Source organism: Lutra lutra, chromosome 18 (assembly GCF_902655055.1).
Source record: "Lutra lutra chromosome 18, mLutLut1.2, whole genome shotgun sequence".
NCBI lineage: Eukaryota > Metazoa > Chordata > Mammalia > Carnivora > Mustelidae > Lutra > Lutra lutra.
The window spans coordinates 38433131-38453937 of NC_062295.1; the positions used below are offsets into that span (position 1 = coordinate 38433131).

A 20807-nucleotide genomic window follows, 5' to 3' on the forward strand; every position below is an offset into this window, starting at 1 on the left:
GCTGGGGCACTGGCTGATGATGGCCTCGGGCCAGCACCATCCATTAACATGCTGGGAACCCAGCGGGGCCGTTACAGCCTGGAGGGGCGGCCCCATTAGCCAGAGCCTGCCGAAGGAACCTGTGAGAAGTTTCCATGGAATCGTTTCTGAATAGGGAGAGGGGTGCCCCTGAGCTATTCATTAATTAAGCCCCAGAACAGCCTGAGAATCAAAGGAGAGGGCCCAATGTGTGCCAAGGTCCCTGGAGCTTTCATTCAGGCTGGCTTCCTCAACCCTCCCCTTCCTGGACTGCGCGGAGGGAATGGAAGCTGGGGAGGGCGGGGGTGGCTGCGGTCAGGGCCCCAGAGCGGCTGTCCCTGCTGATGGCTGGCTGCCTCATCCCTCACCACCCACCTAGACCGCCTTCTGCCCCGCTCGGCACCAGGGCCATCCCTCTTGGCAGTGCTGATGCAGTGGCCCTTCCCCGTGTCTCCTCTCCCTGCCTACTCAGTTTCTCCCCTGCCCCCCGGCCTGTACCAGCCCGGGCCCCTGCATGTCTATTAGACGCGGGCATCCCCAGGGCTCCATGCCCAATGCCCAGACTCCCCAAATATCGAGACAGACATCTGCACGTACGTGCCTCAGGTGCCTCAACTCAGCTTGGCCCAGCTTTGATTGACCTTCACCCCCTAACCTGCCCCTGCCCAGTGATGCTCTCTCCATGACAACATCATAAGCCACTTGGTGTTTTGAGCCAAAAGCCTGGCCGTTGCCCGTGTCTCCCTCCGCGCTCCTCACCCCACAGTCGGTCACCAGGCCCCAGGCTACTCCCCAGAGCCCCCTGCTCTGCTGCCACATCTACAGGGAGATGGGGCAAGCCCACCAGGCATCCCCATTGAATGTGCCACGCTGCCCCTCATACTCACAAACACCCATGGGCAGACGTACATATGCACACAGAAACACACAAACATACACCACAAACACATACTCTCATACAAACGCTCAGGCAAATGCATAAATCACAAAGACACACCACAAACATGAATATACAAAAACTCATGAATACATAAAACACACAAAAAACAGACACATACACACAGGCTCTAAACTCAAGCCACGCTGAACTATATGGGGCGCCTCTGTTTTTCCAAAGAGAAGACCACTAAGAAGGACCATGTGACCAACGTGAAAATAGGCACCGTTGATCGGTGTGGATGAAATTGTCCAACAGCAGCTCGTTGGTGAGCAGTGTGTTCTTGGGTCCTGCATAAATATTTACATCACATATAAGAGGCCACTCATGGGTTTGACGAGCTCACAGCAGCATCTACAGCATCCCATGCGAGTCACCGGACACCCTTTTGCAATGCCTGTCATCCTCACTCCTGGCCAAGCTGTTGGCTCATCAGCCATGGAAAGATCCATAGGGGATTTGTGGCTTCTGGAAATGCTTCTCCCCGAGCATCGAGGACAGGTGTGAGTATATCTTTCTCCAGGGGTGCTGGCTCCTGCCTGGCCATGGGTGCTCCTCTCTGCACGGTGTCACCACAGTCACGTGCACAGAGTGGCTTTCCAAAGGCTGGTTCATGGGACACACAGCACTTAAGAGGTGAGGCTTTCCTCCCGTGATGGTGACGAGTTGGAGTTCCATTTCTTACCTGTTTTTAGTCAGCTCTGTTGGGGTCCCCAACTTATGGCTCTCAGGCTGTTTTCCCAAAGGGGTCCAGGCTGCCATCACTGAGAGCCCCTTGGGATGAAATACTTGGTAGGCCCTTAGGCTGAAAGGGGGGGTCCTCTTTCTCCAAGGATGTGTTTTTGGGGGTAATCCTCCTCCTACATTTGGACCATCCCGGAATGAACCCACCCATTCCCACCTGCCTTGAGCCCCTGCCCTCATCTAACACATTATTGTAAAAAATAGAAAAGCTTAGAGCAGCCACACAGGGTCCTTCTGCAGAGAGATAAGCGCTGTCACTGTTCAGTAAATAGCATCACGTCACCGCCTCTCCACATTTGTATACAGAGGGAAGGGCGGATGGAGGGATGGGAGGAAGGAAGGGCAGATGGGTAAATGCCACGCAGACATAAGTTTACAGTAGCCTAGAAAGAGACAGATACACACTATGTTGGTTTTTAAATACCACCTTTAATTTTACTTGAATTCCAACAGAGGAAGGGAGTCCGAGGGACCATCCGGTCGCCACGCTCACACTGATTGTGCGTGATGGGGTCCACGCTCCCGTCAGGTTCCGCACACCAGGCACCCAAGCCGGGATTTCCTGGTCTCTTCAAACGCTTGCTGACAATGTGGGTCGCCTGTCCTCCACAGGCTGTGCGGGTTGTCTCCTCCCTCCCTCCTGCCGTGGTGCCGTGGTGCGGTGTGGCTTCTGCTTCCTAGGACACTCCTTGTCCCACTTGCTCGGACAAAGAGCTCGGTCCAGCCCCAGCTTCTCTGCGTGGTTCCTACGAGCTGCAGCGCGGGACCTGGGCTGCCCTCAGGCTCGCCCCGCATCCAAAGCAGTTGCTTTGCCCAGAGCCACTGGAATGGCTTCCGACTGCCCCCGAGCAGAGCACGCAGAGCTCCAAAAATGTGCATCCTGCCACCGTGTGGGTTCTCAGGGCATTCTGGAACATTCAGGAGCACGTCTTTCGCTCACCCCTACACCCCTGCAGCAAGTTCTTTGAAAATCGGGAGAGGTCCTGACAGTCTCTCAGAATTCTGTGGACTCTGCTTCCTTCCTTCTTTGCTTCTGGAGGCCGGGAGTGGGGGTGCTATCTGTGCGTACGCTTCCAGAATCATCATCTCCATTTGTTGCCTGATTGCATCCCTGTCCTTATATGGTTACTGTTGATGGACTTTTGACCTCTCTCTCCTGTGTCTAATCTTTCCTTCTGTTGGGGACTGAGAGGAGGCTCTGGTCCTGCCTCAGTGCCCCGTCTTCACCCCGAAGCCCACGGGTGTTTAGACCTCCTAGAGACAGGTGACACCGCTGACCACCTCCCCGTCCCTTGGCTGCACCAGACCCCACACCCCTACGCCCCAGACCACCAGGGTGGTGGTGGAAACCCTCTCCTCCGCTCCCACAAGCTCACCCGTGAATGGTCTCCACCATCCCTGCCGCACAGATGATAACTCCCATACCCCCGGCCGACGGCCCGCCGCACCCCCACCCCTGGCTGCCCAGCCACCCCCTTCTCATTGCCTTGGTGATGTCCCAAGACTTCCACCTCAACTGGTCCAAAATTACACTCACCAACCTCACGCCCACTGGAACGGCTAGAGTCGTAAGTCATATCCAAAGTCCTAACATAGACTCTCACAGCCTCGTAAAACGTCACAACCCGGTCAGGGGTGCTGGTGAGGACTGGGGGGTTGGTGGGGATCGGAGCCCTCATGCTGTCGGTGGGAATGGAAGGTGGGTCAGCCGCTCTGGAAGACAGGCTGGCAGCTCCTCAAAGGAGTATCACTGTGGGGTCCAACAAAGGACACACCCCGAAGGAGTCACACCAGGGCCTCGGAGAGGCAGTTGCACACCCGCGTCTACGGCAGCAGAGCTCACCAGTCAGGAATTGGAAGCGGCCGAATGTCCACGGTCTGACGAATCGACTGGTTATTCTTCAGCCTGAAGAAGGTAGGAAGCATGGGCTTGTGCTCCCCAGGCGCGAACCTGGAGGACACGATGATCATTGGAAGAAGGCAGTCGCAGAAATACAAACGAGCTTGATCCCACTCACACGAGGTCCCCGGAGTCCTCCAAACCACAGATGGAGCAGACGGTGGTGGCTGGGCTGGGGTGGGTGTGGGCGTCAGTGTATCACAGGGACAGGGTCTCTGTGTTGCAGGGACAAAAGTCCTGGAGCCGGACAGAGGTCGTGTCTGCACAAAATGTGAATGTGCTCCATGCCCCTGATACTGAAAGATGGTGAAGATGGTAAATTCGATGTTATATGTATTTTACCCCAATTTCCAAAATACCTTGTAAACGACAAGATTCTCTCCTCTCGTGCAGGCACACCCCCAGGGATCCCTCCTCCACCCCATCCATGGCTCTCCCCTCTCCCCATCATCGTCCCCAATGTGTCCACAAAATGTCCTGTCGCCTTAAACTCCTAAAGATGGCCCACGCCTGTCCACTCCTCTCCGTATCCAGCCCTGCGTGCAACAGCTCAAACCACCACCACGGCCTTGCTGCGCGGCTGTGCCCCTCGTCCTGTGGGCCCGGACTTGCTTTGGCCAGGCCCTGTCTGCCATCCACCGCAGCCAAGGTCCAGGGCGGCCTGGAACAAGTGGGAGATTTGCTGAGGAAGTGGCTTTGCTCTCTGAGGGCCCTGGAGACATCCATCCCGTGGTGCAGAGTGTCACAAAGTCCCCCGGGGCCTCCTGTGGCCCCCATCATAACCACTCAGGCTCAGGGCACAGGATTCGCCCTTTGTAGCACTTGGCAAGTTCTACGCTGACATTTAATGATGAGATCGTTGCATTGTTGTCTCACTTCCCCATCAGACTCCCTAAGCTCCACGCTGAGTTTATGATGCTCACTGCTGGTCTCAAGGCCTAATACAGCACCTGGTACACAGTAGGTGCTCAATAACTGTGCAGAACAAGCACATGAGGAGCTTGGCAGCTCCTTCTTCCAGCAGAGCTCTTTCAGTGTCTGCCTGTCTCCCCAGACAGTGTCTGTCTGTCTGACCATGAGCTCCCTGAAGATAGCAGGCCTGCCATTCCCCTATATACTCCCTCAGCAAATACAGAAGGCACTTAATGTATGCTGAGAGAAACATTCTACCACCTCCGAACAGGACCTCAAAGGCAGCCTTGGCTCTGTCTTCTCACTCCCCCATCCTCCATCAAGTCTCAGTAGAGCCCTCAGAATCTGAGCCCTCCTCTCCCACCTTATACCCATTAAGTTTAGATCTAGCTAGAGAATGAGAACACCCAAAATAACAGTAATGCAAACACATTAGAAGTTTCCAAAGGCCCCAGGGAAACGGTGTGGGTAAGATATGGTGGCTGCACGAGTTTCAAAAACCCACACACTTATTGCTTCATTCTTCCAGACACAAGGCTTCATGGCCCAAAGTGGCTGCTTGAGATCCAGCCATAACCTGCACTCCAGCCAGCAGGAAGGAAGGAGAAATGAGGTGTCCCCTCATTTGAGGACCCTTTCACTGGTATCCCATTCGTCAGAAGGTAGCTACTTGTGTATCCAGCTACCGAGGAGCTTGGAAAAGGTGGTCTTTCTTCTAGGTGGCCATAGATGCAATAAAAACAGGAGGTTCTGTTACTAAGGAAGAAGGGAAGGATAGATCCAGCCCGATGGCCAGCACTCTCCTCCCTGTTCCTTACTTCCCTCCTGGCACCATGATTCTTGAGTTAGGCCCTTCCTTCTGTCCTCTCCACACTGCCCTGTGGGCCTTGGTTCAAAACCAGAGTAAACACATACCTTCTCTCCCCAGCAGACTCACAGAGGTTCCACGTGGCCGCTTGGATTCCCTCTACGCCCGGGCTTGGCATGCCTCCCAGTGTGCGGCCCTGACCCCTGCCCTCCCCTCCAGGCACATGCAGGCCCTCCCTTCCCCCTCTGGCTGCCTGCCAGCAGTGTCCTGTCCCCAGGCCATCCCGAGGTGCCCTGTCTTGCCGGGAAGCTCTCCGGGCTCAGCCCCTCCCTTCTACACCTTCTCACAGTTGCAGTGCACCGGGCACTGAGGGAGGAAGGCACGGGATACCCTCAGTTGCCAGAATTTATTTCATCTGTGCGCACGTCTGTCAACTGGGCGGAGCTCCACGCAGACCAGGGCCAATTCCCGCACCCAGCAAATATCCACCTGCCCAGGTGCCAGGCCCCGCACGGGCGGATGGACCTCTGGCTGAGCCACCTCTGGCTGAGCCCTCCCCACCAGCGTAGTGAGGGTCCAGGTGTGAGAGGCCCAGGGCGCAGAGTGCAGAGCGGGCAGTGGCCAGGGGTCCAGGGGATGGAGTGAGGGGTGGGGCCAAGTGGGTAGGGGTCTTCCTGCCTCGGGAGCCCTCAGTCCTCACCCTGGAGATGGAAGGGGCTCCAAGGGGACAGAAGCAGAGGCTGTAGGAGTTCGGCCCTCACCCTGGGAACCTGGGGGCAGGGAAGGGCGGCAAGTAGCAAAACTCAGCCTCCGATTTTGCATTTCAGAAGGTAAAGGACCCACTGGCTGCTGGCTGCTGGCCGCTAGCCGCTGGCCCCTGGCCCCTGGGAGGGTGCACACTGGCTCAGGGGCTGGTGAGGAACCCTGTGAATACTGTCCTCCCCCAGTGCCCCCTGAAGCCCCGTGAAGCCAGCCCCTCCCAGCCACCTGCAGAGAGAGAGGAGAACCCTGGGGGGTGAAGGGTGGGGGGTAGGGGACGCCTGAAGGGTGGGGAGCAGATTTCTAGCACATTCCCTCCTCGGGATCTCGGTGCGTTCCCAGGGCCCTGATGGAGCAGAAAGTGGGAGCAGGCAGGGAGGTGAGTTCCGTGGGGCCTCCTGCTTGCCCACGTACCCCCCCACCCCGCTCATACTGCAGTGCCAGCTGGGGTATCGGGAGGAAAGGGGTCTTGGGCCTACAGGCAAGAATGCAAGCCAAGAGTTCCAGCCAGACCACCCTTGCCAGTGACCTGGGGTGACCTAAACCTCAGCTTCCCCATCTGTAAAGAAGGGAGTGACAGGGGCCATGTCTCTGGGAGGCAGTGAGCAGGTGACTGGAGTGGGCCTATGCCAGCCAGGGTAGCTCTCGGAGAGCATGACGACGTCCATTCCAGAAACATGCACGGTGCACCCATCAAGGTCTGGTAACGTCATCATCGTGGCCTTGGTTCCAGAAGGCTCTGCCTTGCTCCTGTCCTGACCCCTGCCTCCCTGCCCCTCCAGGAGAGATGGCAGGAGATTGGCACGGTCTGCATCCCTCATGCAGACGGTGGTGAGGACAAGCTCAGGCGAGGAGCACAGCCCTGTTGGCCCTGTGTTCCCGGTGACCCTCAGCTGGCCCTAGTTGGGCTGACGTTTCCTTCTGGAGCCGAGGGGAGCAGGAGGTCTCCGGGGCTTCCCAGAAGAGGCAGCGCTCCCTGGGGAGGGAGACCCTGACTCACTCAGCCTGGCTCCCTGACCAGTGAGGCCGTGTGTGAGGGAACGAGGTTGGTCTGAGCCCGCGTGGAGTCTGGGCCCCCAGGACCCCCACATGGGGAGGTGATGGCTGGCCTCCACCCAGGCGAGGCAGAGCCGTAGTGGCTGTGGGGTGAGTGACAGGCCCCTGGGGGCACTTGGGCACATCATGTGGGGGAACAGCTCACAATGAGGGACAGAAGCTGGGTTTCAGCTGTGAATATCCCTTTTCCACTGCAATCCTGGCTTCCACCCAGGGAGGGAAGAAAAGAGGGCCCTCCTTTTGCAGACAGGGGGACCGAGGCTTGGAAGGCTGCCCAGCCCAAGGGTCTCAGCTCTTGGAAGGGGAACAGTCACCAGAGCTCAAGGCTGGGAGCAGCTGGCAGGGCTCAGGAGAGGGAAGGGAGAGCCTGGCTCTCCCATGGCCCCAGGCGAGAGGCCCCAATCCCTCCCCACACTGCTGGCCTGCTTCCGAAGGCCCCAGAAAGACGTCCTCGCTCCTGGAGCACAGGAACGGTGTGATCGGCAGTCCGTCTTTCCAACAGCTGCCTGGCCAGCCTTTGTCACCAGCTTGACACCGCAATCCCCTTCCCGCTGCTCCTGGAGACAGAGGCGAGGTTCCTGAGCTGCCGGGAGGAGACCACGAGGACTGCAGCTTCCAACACCGCCCATCCCCGAGGCTTGCGTCCCGTCCATCCTCTGTGCCTGCTGGGGAGGAAGGACATATCCTGGCTGACCACAGCCATTCCTTGAGAGCACCAGGACGTGAGGAAATCAGCCCTCTTCTGGAAGTCTGAGCAGTCAAGACTGACACGGCCACGGCCCTGTGTCCACACCTCCCTGTGTCCATGCCTGGTTCTGTCCTGCCCATGGTTTCTGGGCTTGGCGTGGCTGGCTGTGGCCAACAGAGCATTCTTAAATGGGACAGGAACAGACCAGTGTGTATGCTTCACGGCTCGTCCTCCCCAGCCTCCCTGAGACACCAGGGAAGAAGCTGGACGAAGTTGTGGCTGGAGCTGTGTGGTCAACTGAGTCAGCACCAACCCCCAGCCGCAAACGAGGCCACCTGAGACCGTCCAGCACTGGCGGGCTGCCCCATGACCATGGGGACATGCGTGACTCTGGGTGACAGCAGCCGAAGCACCACCCAGCTGACCCCAAGCGGCTGACCCCTGGAGTCATGAATAAACAGGGCCAAGGTTGTTTTAAAACACTGACGTCTGGGGCACCTGGGTGGCTCAGTGGGTTAAAGCCTCTGCCTTCAGCTCAGGTCATGATCCCAGGGTTCTGGGATTGAGCCCCGCATTGGGCTCTCTGCTCAGCAGGGAGCCTGCTTCCTCCTCTCTCTCTGCCTGCCTCTCTGCCTACTTGTGATCTCTCTCTGTCAAATAAATAAATTAAAAAAAACAATTCTCTAAAAAACAAACAAAAAAACCATTGACATCTGGGGGTTATGCAGCCAGAAATAAGTCATATGCTGGCCTTGCCAAAAATCCATCACCTAGAGGGCTGCACGGCAGACAAAGTCAGACCAGAAATGTTAGGAGACAGGGGTTTCCATCCTGGACCTGGAACTAATTCTCTAAGCCCAATTTCCTCCTCCTAACACGGGGATGGAGGTCATCCGTCTCGTGTGGGGCCGAGTGGGACCCGAGTGGGACAGGTCATCAGCCGGGATCCTGAGGTCACCATTTCTCACTTCGGCTGTCACAAGAGAGAGCTCCCCAAACCACATGGAGTTTCGAGAACTCACTAGAAGGACTCACAGACTCACTGTTACAGTTGATTACAGCAAGGGATGAAAATCAGCCTGAGGAAGTGTCGCAAGATGGGGCTCCGGGAGAGGTCCACAGGCAAGGTTCCTGCTGCGCTCAGGGAGTGTGAGCCTCCAGCACTGATGTGCAACCAAATATACGGAGTGTGGCCAGCCAGGGGTGCCCAGCCCAGCCCCAGCCTCCAGACTTGGTGCGTGGCTCCCATTAGGCAGGCAAGATTGATTGATCAGTCAATTGATCATGGCCCATGGGGTCACCAGGTCGATGGACACTGTGTGACCCGAAGCCCCCATTCTACATCACACAGCCGGTCTCTCTGATGTGGTCAGTCCTTGCCCAAAACAAAGACACAGCCGCCAGACATGACGTGCATCTCCCTGAAGCCAAAGGCAAAGGCCAGACCTCAGTGTGGACGAGGACACATTGATGACTAGCCGTGGCCCCGTGTGCCTACCACAAGGGGGACACTGTCTCCAGCTTCCTGGTCCGGGACTCGGGGCGAGCGGTTTCATGTTCTGGGCCTTAGTGTCCTTATCTGCAATGTGAGGGAGTGACGGTTCCTTCGTGGGCTGCAGAGAGGAGCCGTCCGGCTGCAGTCCGGCACGTTTGTGCGAATGTCTGTGTCATGTCCTGTACGGAGTCCCGCCCCGTGAGGGAGAAGAGCCACTGAATGCAGCTTCCTGCTTTGCTGATGAGCCAGGATTATGGTGGGGAGCCTCCGTTTTCCCAGCTGTAGAATGGGGACACAGGGCTTAGCAAGCATAAAGCCCCCAAAGGTGACACGGGTTTCCAAAGGGCTCGTAGTTGGCAGACAAAGCCCAGGATGAGCCCCAGGTCCCTCCCGTGACTCTTGGCACAGTGCTCCCCACAGTGAGGGGGGCTCAGCAGTTCACTGCAGCTGGGTCCGTGTCCGGCTTTCTCTGTGGACAACCTCAGGAACCACACCGGCCGGCATCGCTCCACCCGGTACCTTGAAAGCAGAGCTCCCGAGGCCTTCCCGTGGGCCGGGACCCAGGAGCCAGGTGTGTGCAGGGAGTGGGGATGGGGCTGGCCACGCAGCGGCGCATCACCCAGCCACATCACGGCAGGCGCCGGGGAAACCCAGCCGCTGGCTTTCTCTTCTCCCTGCCAGTTCTCATGAGTGCTATCTCCATGGAAAATGTGAACCCTGGAAGGGGTCCAAAGGCAGGGGACGCCATTGTTCTGGCTTCCGCCCTGGCATTTGGGGACCCCGCCCTGCCTGGCCTTTCTCCTGGCGCCCACAGGTCTTGGGGCAGCCATTCAGGAGCCTCGATCCAACCACCTTCCTAGCCTGGGACACGGGCCCTGGGGAGTTCCTGGCCTGGCCTGCCCTCCCATTCCCTTCCAGATGCTTCTACCAGATGCTTCTGAGCAGCTTTCTTGTCTCTGTCCTTCACTTACGAACTCGACTCCAGCGGAAGGAAGGGAGGGAGGGAGGGGGCAGGAGGGTTGTCATCGTTTTTTGTGTGTGCGCGGTCAAGATCTACGTAATGATTCTGGCCCTTTTTAAGTGAGCATTTCGGTGGCGCTCGGTACATTCTCACTGCTGTGCAACCACCACCTCTCTTCCCAAAATACCCCCATCAACCCGAGCAGAAAGCCCGACGCCTGGGAAATCAGTCACTCCCCGTTCCTCCCACCCCCACCAACCCCAGCCCCGGGCTTTCCGTTCCTGTGGGTTTGCTCACTCTGGACGTTTCTTAGAGATGGAATCCCATGAGACGTGGCCCTTTGGGGTCTGGCTTCTGTCACTCAGCCTCACGTTTTTGAAACGCTCCCACGCTGGAAGTCCGTTCCTTCCAGGCTAGCTAGTTTGCCCCGCTGGGAGGCTGCCCCACATCTGCTGCCCACGGGTAGACATGTGGGTGGTTTCCGCCTCTCTGCTCCGGAGAACAGTGCTGTTGTGTGATGTCACCTCACCAGCTTCTCACCTGCCCCTGAGCAAGGCCTGACTCTACCCGTTTCAGCCCCGAGAAGGCAAAGGCTCACAGAGAGATCAGAGGTGGCATGTGGGAAAGTTAACTTAGGAACAGAGGATAGAAGAGATTCGGGGCTCAGAGGCCAAGAGGTTGTGGGAGCCCCGGGATGGGGCATGCACATGGAGAGTGTCGGGGAGCCCAGCTCCTGCTGCGGGCTCCAGACACGGCCTCCCCAACGCCACCTCCGTAGGACATGGGACGGGTTTTAATCTCGTTTCAAATACAGGACACGGAGGCCCGCCTGTCTCCCACCTGACTGTGTGGACGAGGAACAAGTGTCTTCATTGCTAAGCCTTGAAACCCCCCCTCCCACACTCCCCCCTTCTGTGACGTGGACACCTGGCCAGGGGCCGGAGGACACCGGGGGTGTAGACGCTCCAGGGGTATCTGGCTCAGGGCTGCTCACCTGGGGCCTGCCACTTGTCCTTCCTGCCTTAACCGACCGGCCCTGCTAAGGCCTTTGGGGCTCCCGGCTCAAGGTCCCCATAGCAGAGGGGATGGGATGCCCCAGAAGCTTATCGCCCCCTGGGGCACCCCAGCTGCTTCCCTAGCTGGGGGACAACTAACTGTTTCCCCATCTGCTGCCTTCTCCTGAGTCACTGCTGAGTCACTCAAAGTTTGTCCCTTGGTGCCCTGGTCAGTGGCCCGTGTAGCAGACTGCGTCCTCTCTGACCTCTCCCACTAGGGCCCTCCTTCAGGTCCTTCCATTTATGGCCCACAGCACAAGGCTGAATCTTGGTTCCCTGTTTGGGTGGTGATTCTCATGCCTCCAGAGCAATGGTGGGCCCTGGGCCTCAGTTTCTCCATCTGTAGAGTGGGGCCAGAGTCTGGCCACAGTCACCTAGGAGAGGCAGGAAAAACCACCGTCACTCCAGGCAATGCCACCAGGCTAAAGGAGGGTGGAGTAGGGACGGGCCTTACTTGTGCCCTTCCCCTCCAACCCAGTATTCCCCTTTTACCCTTTGCCCTTTTGGGTGCTGGTCTGCAGGAATCCCATTTTGCACATCACCCCCATCTCTGCCCCGTCTTCATACAGTGTTCTCCCCTATGTCTCTGTATCTCTGAGCTGACATGTCCAAATTCCCTCTTCGTATGAAGACAGAGTCATTAGATTGGGGCCCTCCATAATCTGGTAGGACCTCATAACTTGATCACATTTGCAACAGTCCTATTTCCAGATAAAATCATAGTTGCAGGCACCAGAAGGTAAGACAAGGACATACCTTTTTTGGGGGGCAGGGGATACAAGTCAACTCAGTACAGTTGGGTTATCATTTCATATGTTTGGGTCAGGATTTCTGGCCTTATCAGAGGAAAATGCACAATATTTTGAGGCTTCTGGAAACATGGAAAAGAGCTCATAGACCCCATGCCTCCCCAGGGGGCCCTGGTATACCTGCCACACTGGTGTTGGGAGCATGGGAGTCAGGGTAAAGCAGGGGGTGTGTGGCTGTGTGACCAGCTGTTAACAACCAGAAACTATGCCCTTTAGGGATGGAGAATATGACCTCTCTCTTCCTGCCAGGCCGTTATTCCCCAGCAGGGTGGTATCCAAATTATCCCGAGGGAGGAAACGACAGTTTTGCAAAGGCCTCTCCTATACCCATGGGCGTTTGCAGGACATGGAGGGAGGCCACCCAGCCTTATCACAGGAAGACAGACAAGTCAAGGCAATCTGGTGAGCAGAGGGACAGGCCTTTTGGGAAGCACTGCCCAGCATCTGCAAGAGCCCAGCCCAGCCTGCCAGAAGGGGCCTGTCTGCCCACAGAGCTGGCTGAGCCAGAGTGTGCAGGTGGCAAAGTCCCAGGTGTAGGGAGGGACCTGTTTCTCAGAAGGCAAGAGGTCCAGACACAATGCTGCCGGGTGGTGACAAACCAGAGCCAAGAGGATATGCACCCACTGCCCTGGGGTGCAGAGAGAGAGCGAGCCACGGCCATGCACACAGAGCATTTCCAGATTCCTCTGTCTTGGGGCTCCCAACTCGACTTTTAGTAAGCATGACGCTGCTTATTAGGAAGTGTGACTCTGCGGCTCCAAAGTCCATGCTGGGCCCTCCCGGGATGCTGCCTTAACTTCCAGGCTCAAGGAGGCCAGGACAGAGCACTGCGTTTCTCTTGGGTTTTAACAGAAGACACGCCCTTCCCCAAAGGGGTGGCCAGGCCGGAACTGGATCCACCCGCCGGTCCGCTTACACACTCCTCGGCCACACTTCGATGTCCTGAGCCCTTACACTCATTGTACTTCCCTTTCACAGACAAGGGCACTGAGGAACAGAGAGCATCTTAACTTGTTCCAGATCACACAGCCGTGGACGACCAAGGCCGGCTGGGAGTCCAGACCACCAATATTTGACAGGCCTGCGGGCTGCACAGGCTGAGTGCGCGGGAGGCCGCCCAGGCCCCTCCACGCCGACCCCCGCAGAAGTTCACGGAACGTGCAGTGGTCGAGCCAACGAACAAGCGCCCGGGGGAGCGCGTCCGGGCGAGTGGATCTGCCGCCAGGGTCCCAGAGCCCAACCCCATCTGCGGGTGGAGGGACAGCGTCCTAGTTCCCACCCCGCCTTCCCCGCCAGGCGCCCCTCGGCCCCGGGGAGGGGCCCTGGTAGGCGGAGCCTGGTCCAGCGAGCCAATGGCGGTACGGGGGCGGGGCAGGCGGGCGGGCACGCGCTGAGGGGCGGAGCCAGCGGGGAGAGGGCGGGCGGACAGAGGGCAGCGCCGGCGGGCCGCGGGCCAATGGTGGTGGGGGGCGGGGCGAGATTTCGGGGCGGGGCCGCCGGGCGGCGGGCCAATGGCAGCGCGGGGGCGGGGCGGCAGGCGGCGGGCGGGGGCGCGCGGAGGCGGCGGCGGCGGCGGCGGCGGCGGCAGCGGCGGCGGCGAACAAAGAGGCGGCGGGCACGGGCGGCCGAGCGGAACCGAGCGCAGCCGAGCCGGGCCGAGCCGGGCCGGGCCGGGCCCAGGAGCGCGAGGGCGATGCGGGCGGCCAGGCGGGGGTTGGCGGACCCCTGAACCCCTCGCCCCCGGGCCAGCGAAGGAGCCGCGCGGCGGCACGCGCCCGAGGCGGCCAGCCCGCCATGGCCGGGGTCAGCTACGCGGCGCCCTGGTGGGTGAACCTCCTGCACCGGCTACCCCACTTCGACCTGCGCTGGGAGACCACCAGCAGCCAGTTCCGGCCCGAGGACACCGACTACCAGCAGGTGACGCGGCCCCCCGGGTCGGGGGTCAGGGCCCCTCCGTTCGAAGGTCTGAAGACTCCCAACCCCCCACCCCCCGCAGTCGAGGGTCTGGGGGGGTCCTCCTCTCCGAGGGTCGCCGTCCCCCCTGTCCTCCTGGAGGGTCACGGCCTCCGCCTTCTCGTGAGTCAGAGCCCCTTTCTTCTACAGGGTCGCCTCCTGCGTCCTGGGGCTCCCCTCTGTGAGCGTCTAAAGACCCCCATCCTGCATGGAGGGTCCATGGCCCTCCTGCAGATTCTAGCCTTCTCCTCTGGTGTTACTTAGGCCCTCCCTTCTGGGGTCATGTGGAGCCTCCTTGCTTCCCTCTGTGAAGCCCCCTCTGCCAGCTGTCAGCTCCAGCCCAGGCCCCTGCCCATCACCTGGGGCAGCCCTGACCTGGGGCCCTGCAGAGCCCCCAACCCAGAGGAGTCCAGGGCTCTGAGACCAAGCTGATACCTCAGAGTACTGGGTGCAGCCAGGAGGGGATTCCTTGCTCCCCCCGCCCCGGGCTGGGGAATCCCACTCCCTGCCAAGATTTTGGTGGGTGAGTGAGCTGGGCAGATGCCAGCCCTCTCAGGTGGGCAATGACTCCCTGCTGGGTGCAGTGTGTGCTCTGGTGACACCTGGACTGGCTGGAGTCGTGGCTGCCAGGAGCCCCTGGGGATGGGAGGCCCGACCACAGGCACTCAAGATGGGCCTCCTTCTGGGAGGCTGTAAAGGGGCGGTGGGAGCCTTTGCAGCCTTCTGCCCAAGGGGCCAGGTTCTCCCAGTAGAACCCTAGGCCTGGGGTCATGCCGAGCCCAAGCACCACCCCCCGCACTGAGCTGCTGTCATTTGAGTGCAGGGCAGGGGACCAGGCTGTGGGCATTTCCTTCCTGCCTGGGGATCCAGATTCCAGAAGCCCCATGACTGGGATGCCTGGTCACCCAGAACACCCCTGGGGTTCTTTCTCTCCAGGGGTCGTTGCAGAGCCCCGGGTGGAGTGGAATGGCCTTGCTGGTGGAGATGGCCTGGGAATCCAGGATTCCGTGGACGTGATCACACCTCACCTATGTAGAACTCTGTGTTCCCTGGTTGCCCTTATCTAGAGAGCAAGAACCGGAAGCAGAGAGTGAGGACACCATGGGAACCCAGCACTCCCAGCCTCAGTGCTCACCTGAGGCCTGCTCCCCCAGCCCTGCTGATCTGTTTCCAAGCAGACTAGAAAGGGGGCCAGGGATTGGCCCAGGCATGCCCAGAGATGGCAAGATTTTTAGAAAACTCGACGCCCACGTCCTAGGAGCCCAGCCCTGGGGTACGGACCGGTGTGGGAGCAGCACCCTTCTGTGCTCCCTGGGGCCTCCCATATGTCCTGGCTCTGCCATGTCCGGCCCCTGGCTCCTGCAGGCCAGGGTCTGTGCTGGTGGAAGTTCTCCGCCGGTTATTAGTTGGGAGGTTCTGGGGCTGCCACTGGGGCCACCTGGGGTATCTGGGACCCACACAGAGCTGGCCTGCTGGCCTGAGGCTTGCTGTGCTGCCTGCCCCCTCGGTTGGACCAGCTGGAGCCCCTCCTGCCCTCTGGAGATCCTGGGACACGTTGTGGGGAGTGAGTGAGGGGCCGATGCCTCCAGCCTGTGGGAGCCTCCAGAATGGTGGTGGGCCCCCGCAGCTCAGCCTGACTCCCTGCAGGGCCCTGTGCCCCTGAGAGGTCCCTGATGTCTGCCCTCAGCTTCTGTGAGCACTGTTCCCTCCTCCGCTGTGGGAGGGCTCTGACTCACTCTCCTGCCTCCTCTCTGTGGAGCCGAATTAGCCACTGAATAATTCACGGCGTGGAAACCAGCCCGTCTCCATCCCCTGCCGCCTCTGCTCCTGGCTGGGGGCTGTAGCGTGAGCCAGGCCCGGACATACATCCTGCCCCTGCCTCCCGTGCTGGTGCTTTGGGGCAAGCGCTTGACCTCTCCGATCCTTCATTGTCACACCCTGAAATCTGGGCTGGCAGATTTTGTGGGGTCACAGTGGGGGATGCAAGGGCCCCGTGCTCCGGCTCCATTTTTGGTTGCAACAGACAGAGCTACTTTCCTGGGTGGCTGGGCAGTGGGTCAGTGGGGGCCATGGCCTGGAGCCTCTTTGTGCCTCCCTTGGAGTGTTCCTCACTGGGATGGAGGGGGGCAGCTGTTCCCATCCCATTTCTTGCTGGTGGGTGGGGGAGCCCTCATCCTCCTAACCCAGGGACCCCCCCCCCCCGGCCTGGGAGCCTGTTAGGCCAGCCCTCACCTGGGCTGAAGGGTCTGGCAGCCCCCCACACCCCCGTGTGGGCTGGGTCCAGCTAGGGAGGAGGTCTTCTGCCTTCTGGACTACTCGGGAAAAGTGGGGCCTGGGTTCAGGGAAGAGAGGGTGTGTGTGGCATGAGGAGACCAGCCTTGGCCCTTCTTCGCTATTTCCTGCCCCCAGCATGCACTGCTGGGAGCCCTGGTAAAACCCACTGGAAAACCCCATGAGCTAGGCTTTGGTTTGGGAACCTGTGTGGGGCTGTCTCTCACTAGCTCTATCTCTTCCAAGCCTGGGAGATGAAAATGGTTGTCTCCATCGTACAGATTAGCAAACTGAGGCTCGGAGAAGGGATTGGCTGAGAATCCCATAATGATTAGGTGGTAGGAACCAGAGTCAATCCTGGGAGGGTGGGGGACCTCCTGGGTCCCCCTCTGCTGGCCCCCTGCAGGGGTTAGGAGCCTATGGGGGGGCCCCCAGAGCACTGGCTGATCCTACACTGGGCACTTTGGAGCCTCAGCAGGAGCAAGGATGGCATTTCTCTTGGGGCTGAAAGTCTCAGGCTCCCATGAGGAGGGGAGCCTTTTACATCCACCTCTTGGGGGCCCGTGATGTTTGCTGAATGGACAGATTACAGGGAGGGTGCACCATGGTTTCTGTGGGGGCTGATGGGATCTGTGGGTAGGCAGGTACTGGAAGGAAGCAGAGAAGCTTCTGGAGTTTGCTCAGTGCTACCCCACCCTCTGCTGCCTTCCAGGAGGGGCTGTTGGTCTGGTGCCCCTGGGGCTGGGCCTAGAGCTCCTTGCACCAGGGACAGCTCAATGGGTGCATACTCTCATTTGTGGGGGTGGGCAGCAGGGAAGATTGCAGGCCCAGAGGAAGGAGGAGACCCCCGGGTGGCTGCACGGCCAAGCGGAGCCAGCTGGGCCCCATGTCTGGGGGCCTTATGTGGCCTGCGGCCAGCCTGCTCTGTGGTGATGGTAGGGCCTGTCCTGGCTTTGGGCAGGGGTCCCAGAGCCTTCTCTTCCAGCTGGAGAGTGGGGGCCTGGGCCCTAGCTCTGTGGCTTTCCATTTATGTGACCTTGGGTGCAACCAGCCATCTGTCTGGGCTTCCCTTCCGTCAAGGAGTCTGCCCCACCACCATCAGTCCCCACCATCAGTCCCCACCAGCCCTCCCGACTCCCCCTTGCTCTGCCAGTTCAGGGTTGGTGGGGGTAGGCTGGAAGCTGTGAGGGGCTGGAAGTGTCAGGACAAGGTCTGCAGGAGCCCAGTGGTCAGGGAAGGCTTCTTGGAGGAGGTGCTACCTGGCCTGCTGTGGAGGGTATCAGTCAGGCTGCGAACACCCAGAAGGCTGGGACTTGCCTGGGAGCCTGGCATAAGTGGGCACACTGGCTCCCCGTCCAGGTCATATGGTAGCAATCCCCTCATGTTTGCTAAGCACGTAGGACTCAGCACGTGGGTTCCTGTTAGAACCCGGAGTGCTGGGATGTTTCCATTGAGACCCTAAAGATAAGACTGAAGTAGCCATGTAGAGTCCTTGGGGAAAACGGTTCCTGGCACCAGGAAGAGCACATGCAAAGGCCCTGGAGCAGAGAGGAGCCTGAGCCTCAGGCCCAAATAAGGGAGCCTGAATGTCCTGCCTCCGGAGGGAGTGAGTGCGCACTCTGTGCCCGGAAGTGTGCGAACCCAGATCGGGGGCGCTGCTTAGAGGGCATTTTTGAGCTCTGGGTTGTATGACTGCCAGGGCCAGCGGTCTCCTAGCTAAGACCACAGGATCTTGGTCAAAAGCTGAGACTCGGGCAAGGTGAGGTGCGTACCTGGCTGCAGGCTGTGGGTGGGCTGCCCCGTTCTCACCCTCCTCACTGATCTGGAGGTCCCGAAAAGCGTGTGTCGCCTGTCTTCTCATTTACAAAAGCATTAAACACTCATGGAATGTTTGGGAAATAGGAAAAAGCATGAGGAAACACCAGAAAGCCCCTCTGGCTGGATTCGGTCCGTGCAAGTCTACCTGTCCGGTGCGTGTCACTTAAACCACAGTCACTCCGTGTGCCCTTGCTGTCACCACCTCTTAGGCCTTATTGTTGGCCCTTGGTTCTTAATGCTTGGCCAGCGTCCTGTGGTCACTGTCAGGGCGCTGAGGCTGCAAGCGACAGAGACACACCAAATGGGACGGACCTCACTGAGGAGAGGGCAGAAGCTTCTAGAACACCCTGTGCATGGACAGCACTGAGGGGCTGGCCGTTGGGGATGCAGTGGTGAGGGGACAGGGTAGCCCCTGCCAGAACAGATAGCCTGGCTGTTTCCTTTTTGGTGGTGTTGGGGGGGAGGCAGGGCACGGCCTTTGGTGACCTCTGCAGCCAAGTCCCAGGTCTCCACCTGGGTGGCGGTGTGTGGGTGGCGGGTGTCCTGGGAAACTTGGCTCATCCCCCACTTGGCATTGGTGTGGGGTCCGCCTCGTTGGGCCCCATCCTTCTGCCTTTGGTGGCTCCTGGTTTCCAAGGGTCTGGGGACGTGCTGGGAAGCCATGTTGCCAGCACCGTACTGGTCTGTGCAGGGGACGTGCAGGGAGGGACGTCAGCTGCTGGCCCTAGGCAGGGGCTCGGACAGGCTTCAGTCAGGCTGCACTGTGGCTCTTAGCCCAGGCCATGGCCGCTCCCCCAGAGGGGCCCCTGCTGTCTTTTCTCTAAGTGTTCCTCGGGGCGGCCCCACAGTGGCCCTTGGGGGGTCGTTGTGGCCTCTGTGGAAGCAGAGTTGTGGCCGCTGGCCAGCCAGCATCGGTGGGCTGGGAGATGTGTGCAGGCTGCTGTCCGGCCTGCTTTCCGTGGACACGGCCCCCATGCAGAGACTCCCTGGGTCCCCTGGCAGGGCTGTTTCTGGGGAGCGCAGCAGGTGTTGGGAGCGGGCCCCTCCTCCACCAGCAGCTCTGCTGAGTCTTTGCCTGGAGAAGAGGAACCGAATCTGCAGCCCAGGGACTGGGTCCCAGATATGGGAAGTGCCCCCATGTGACCCCCCGGCATTGGGACATGTGACCACCCGGTGGTGGGGGCCTCCATCCCTGATCTAAGGTCCTAAGGAGGGGCCCACAAATGCTGAGTCCACCCTGGAGTCTCCGCCAGACATGGGATGGCTCATGCCTCCCAAATCGGGTCTGCCGTCTGCCCGGGGGCCTGGGGCCTGGGGTCGGGGGGAGTGGTGTCCATAGCACAGGAGACATGAGCCCAGGCAGCAAGCTTGCCTCACACTGTGGATAGGCTGGGAGGGCTTCAGTGGGCCTGGGTCAAGGCCAGGGCTCCAGGCTAATATCAGGGGCAGGAGGAGGGCCTCAGAGAAGGCGCCTGGGTGAGGGGAGTGCCCCCAGGAGCGGGAGCAGGCAGAGGGCCCAGGCTAGGCCAGGGTCTGCAGGTGACAGGTGACAGGGCGGGTTGTGGGGGAGGGGTTGTACGGGACCCCTCGTGAGACTCCCTTTCCACTGTTGTTAGGTGTCCAGATGGGCTCATGTGCACACACGGGCCTGCACATGGGGGCCGCCCTTGGGCCTCAGCTAGCAGGCCCCTAGCGGGCCCCTTCCCCAGAGGAAGCTGGCTGAGGCCGGGGTCCTCACAGGAGGCTGCACCCCCTGAACCACATCTCCTTGGTCGATGTGTGTCCTGGGACCAGGCCCGTCTGGTGGCCCCGGGCTATACTGAGGCTTGTGGCCTGGGTCTCTAGGGCTGGCCAGGGGTGAGGCGCTTGCAAACAGGCCTGGAGAGCAGAGGGCTTTTCTGGGTGTCGTGCTGGGAAATGTGTGAGAGCACCGGGACCAAAACAGACACCCTTGCCGTGGGGAGGGCAGCCCCTGTGACCATTCCTGCCGTGAGCCCGTGTCGCACGGGCAGCAGGAGAGCAGGCTGGCCCCCCACACCTGGAGGGCGGCAGGCAGGGGCTGGGTTGGGGGATGACCCGCCAGCAGCCCTCTCCGGGCCTTCTGCCCACCTCTGGCCTTGCTACGCCTCTGTCCCCATGGTTCCCGGAGGATAAGGGCAAGTGTGATGTGTACCCCGTGGGGACATCAGGGCTCAGCTGCTACACGTCCATGTGCGACCTGGCGCTCTGAATCTCAGACCTCAGCGTGAGGGGAATTGGGCGGACAGCTGGGCCCCTTCTGGGCTCCTTCTTGGCTGGCCGCTGGCTGTGTGTTCTCTGGGATGGCCACGAGCTCACCGTCATGGAATTCGGGAAACCCAAGTCCAGCTCCCTGGAAAATCTGTTTTTGATTTCTTGCCGGCATCCGGGAGCCACAGCCAAGTGTGTTAGAGGGGTGGGGGGCTGCGGGCCGAACAGCCAGCCCGGCGCCCAGCTCCACTCCATGGCCTGGCCCGGGAGGTGAGGGGCGCCTTTTCTGGAGCCTTCCTCACCAGGCCTCTGTGGGCCCAGACCCTGCTTCCTGTGCCACTTACATGAATGGGCCTCCGGCATCCCTTCTGGCCTCGGGCCCCTGGCCTCGGGA

The 20807-nt window shown here is 59.9% G+C and overlaps 1 protein-coding gene across 2 annotated transcripts in view; it reads left to right on the top strand.

Annotated features, from left to right (window-relative positions):
* Window positions 1–13715: 13715 nt before the first annotated feature.
* TTYH3 (tweety family member 3) overlaps window positions 13716–20807 on the top strand; it is a 28930-nt gene continuing 21838 nt past the window's right edge. The window contains exon 1 of one of the 2 annotated variants that reach the window (XM_047713578.1): window positions 13716–14059. In XM_047713578.1, the coding sequence (XP_047569534.1) occupies window positions 13937–14059 (123 nt within the window). In that variant the 5' untranslated portion in view covers window positions 13716–13936. The remainder of the gene's footprint in view (window positions 14060–20807) is intronic. The other variant, XM_047713579.1, reaches the window with a different exon arrangement.